Consider the following 1,511-nt stretch of genomic DNA (forward strand, 5'->3'; position numbering starts at 1 on the left):
AGTATTTTTCCTTTAAATTCATAAAATATAACATTATCAATATTAATATGAAGCCAAAACCCTTTACAAAATCACAATATATAAACCACAAATACTGACTTAGCTTGAACTGTCAGCTCTATTTAAATTTCAACTAAACTGTTATCCATTTTTATGCATAATTACTAAACAACATTTACATGTGACTGTAAATGTAACATTTCTCCCAAATGAATACAGTGAACGCATTTCAGTAATATATGTCAATATTGGTTATAACCATGATTTTTAGAAGTAAAATATGGATAAAACTGACCTACATTATCATAAGTAGTTTTTCTTTTGGCTAGGTTTTGTCTGTTTGCTGTTCAGTACTGATTGGAGTACTGTACTGGTTCTTCATCTTCCTATAGTCACACTTTAACTAAAATCCTTTTTTTACAAAATAGACACAAAAAAGCAATGAACTAAAAATGCATTTGATGAGTATGATTATTGTTAATATTTTGATCATTTCTAAGATTATTAAGGGACATTCTTTTGGCAGTGATAATCATGTAGTATTAGAACAAAAGTTCAGCACATATTGTTAGTCTACAAAATTATCAGTCTAATGTTTGGTCTGGGATTGAGCCAGACTCCAGTTATTGTTTCTGTCTGTTCCTTTTTGTGCCTAAACCTCAACAAACAATAACTTTCAAATTATTTTATTACTACCAATTTTAAATGGCCTTTTCACATTCAGATAAGAAAAAACATTTTTGTTTTATTTAATAGGGAATTGATAACGAACATATTTTTGGGCATCCAAATAGCAAACATTGGTTTTCTTACCACCACCCGCAACATCTTCATGACTCCATCATTGAGATATGAGTCCTTAACAGCTGCTTTAACCTCAATGTGCCGTTCTCCCTCCTTCATGGGAATAATGACAAAAGGTACAGATCGTGTTGTCTCGGGCCCAACAGTGACCTCCTGGCGATACCTACCACGTTTGGAAGCTGAACTACACACATGCTCCTCCTCAGTCAAATCAATGCGTACCTTTATAAAAGAAAAACAGCAATGACAAAGTTGGAGAAGAGATTGAAACGTGGTATTTCGAACTGGAAGAATACAAAGATCATGAATAAATACAGAGATTTTTAAGCATTCCTTTAACTTTCTGCAATTTCATTTCTCCTTATTTATATAAAACTAAGTTAATAAACTCAACATGAAAAAGGGATTGTACTCTTCAATTTTAGTTGATGATAAACGAAATATGATAAGCCAACCTTAACTAAGGAAATGTAATCATCCTGGCAAATGAAAATGAAAATGATTTTAAGAACACAACACGAAAATGCACATGATAAACTCACAAGACGACACTTTTGAACACCACTGTGTTTCAGTCCAGTAATTACTGTGGTTCTGTACTTACAGTGATTCGATCAGGGCTGTAGTTGTGGAGGATTGCTTTAATTTCTATCTGCTCTCCACGGACAGCAGAATAAGGCAGCCTGAGATCAATGAAGAAATCCTTC

The 1,511-nt window shown here is 33.0% G+C and overlaps 2 protein-coding genes across 2 annotated transcripts in view; both read right to left on the reverse strand.

Moving 5' to 3' along the window:
• Nucleotides 1-850, reverse strand: part of LOC102208541 (complement C3-like) — a 13,582-nt gene extending 12,732 nt beyond the window's left edge. The window contains 1 exon segment of the mRNA XM_013913490.1: nucleotides 814-850. Coding sequence (XP_013768944.1) covers nucleotides 814-834 — 21 coding nt within the window. The 5' untranslated portion in view covers nucleotides 835-850.
• LOC102208279 (complement C3-like) overlaps nucleotides 1-1,511 on the reverse strand; it is a 125,673-nt gene that overhangs the window by 114,980 nt on the left and 9,182 nt on the right. The gene's annotated exons all lie outside the window — the stretch shown is intronic.

Source organism: Pundamilia nyererei, unplaced genomic scaffold (genome assembly GCF_000239375.1).
Source record: "Pundamilia nyererei isolate P.nyererei 1_Seehausen unplaced genomic scaffold, PunNye1.0 scaffold00134, whole genome shotgun sequence".
Taxonomy (NCBI): Eukaryota; Metazoa; Chordata; class Actinopteri; order Cichliformes; family Cichlidae; genus Pundamilia; species Pundamilia nyererei.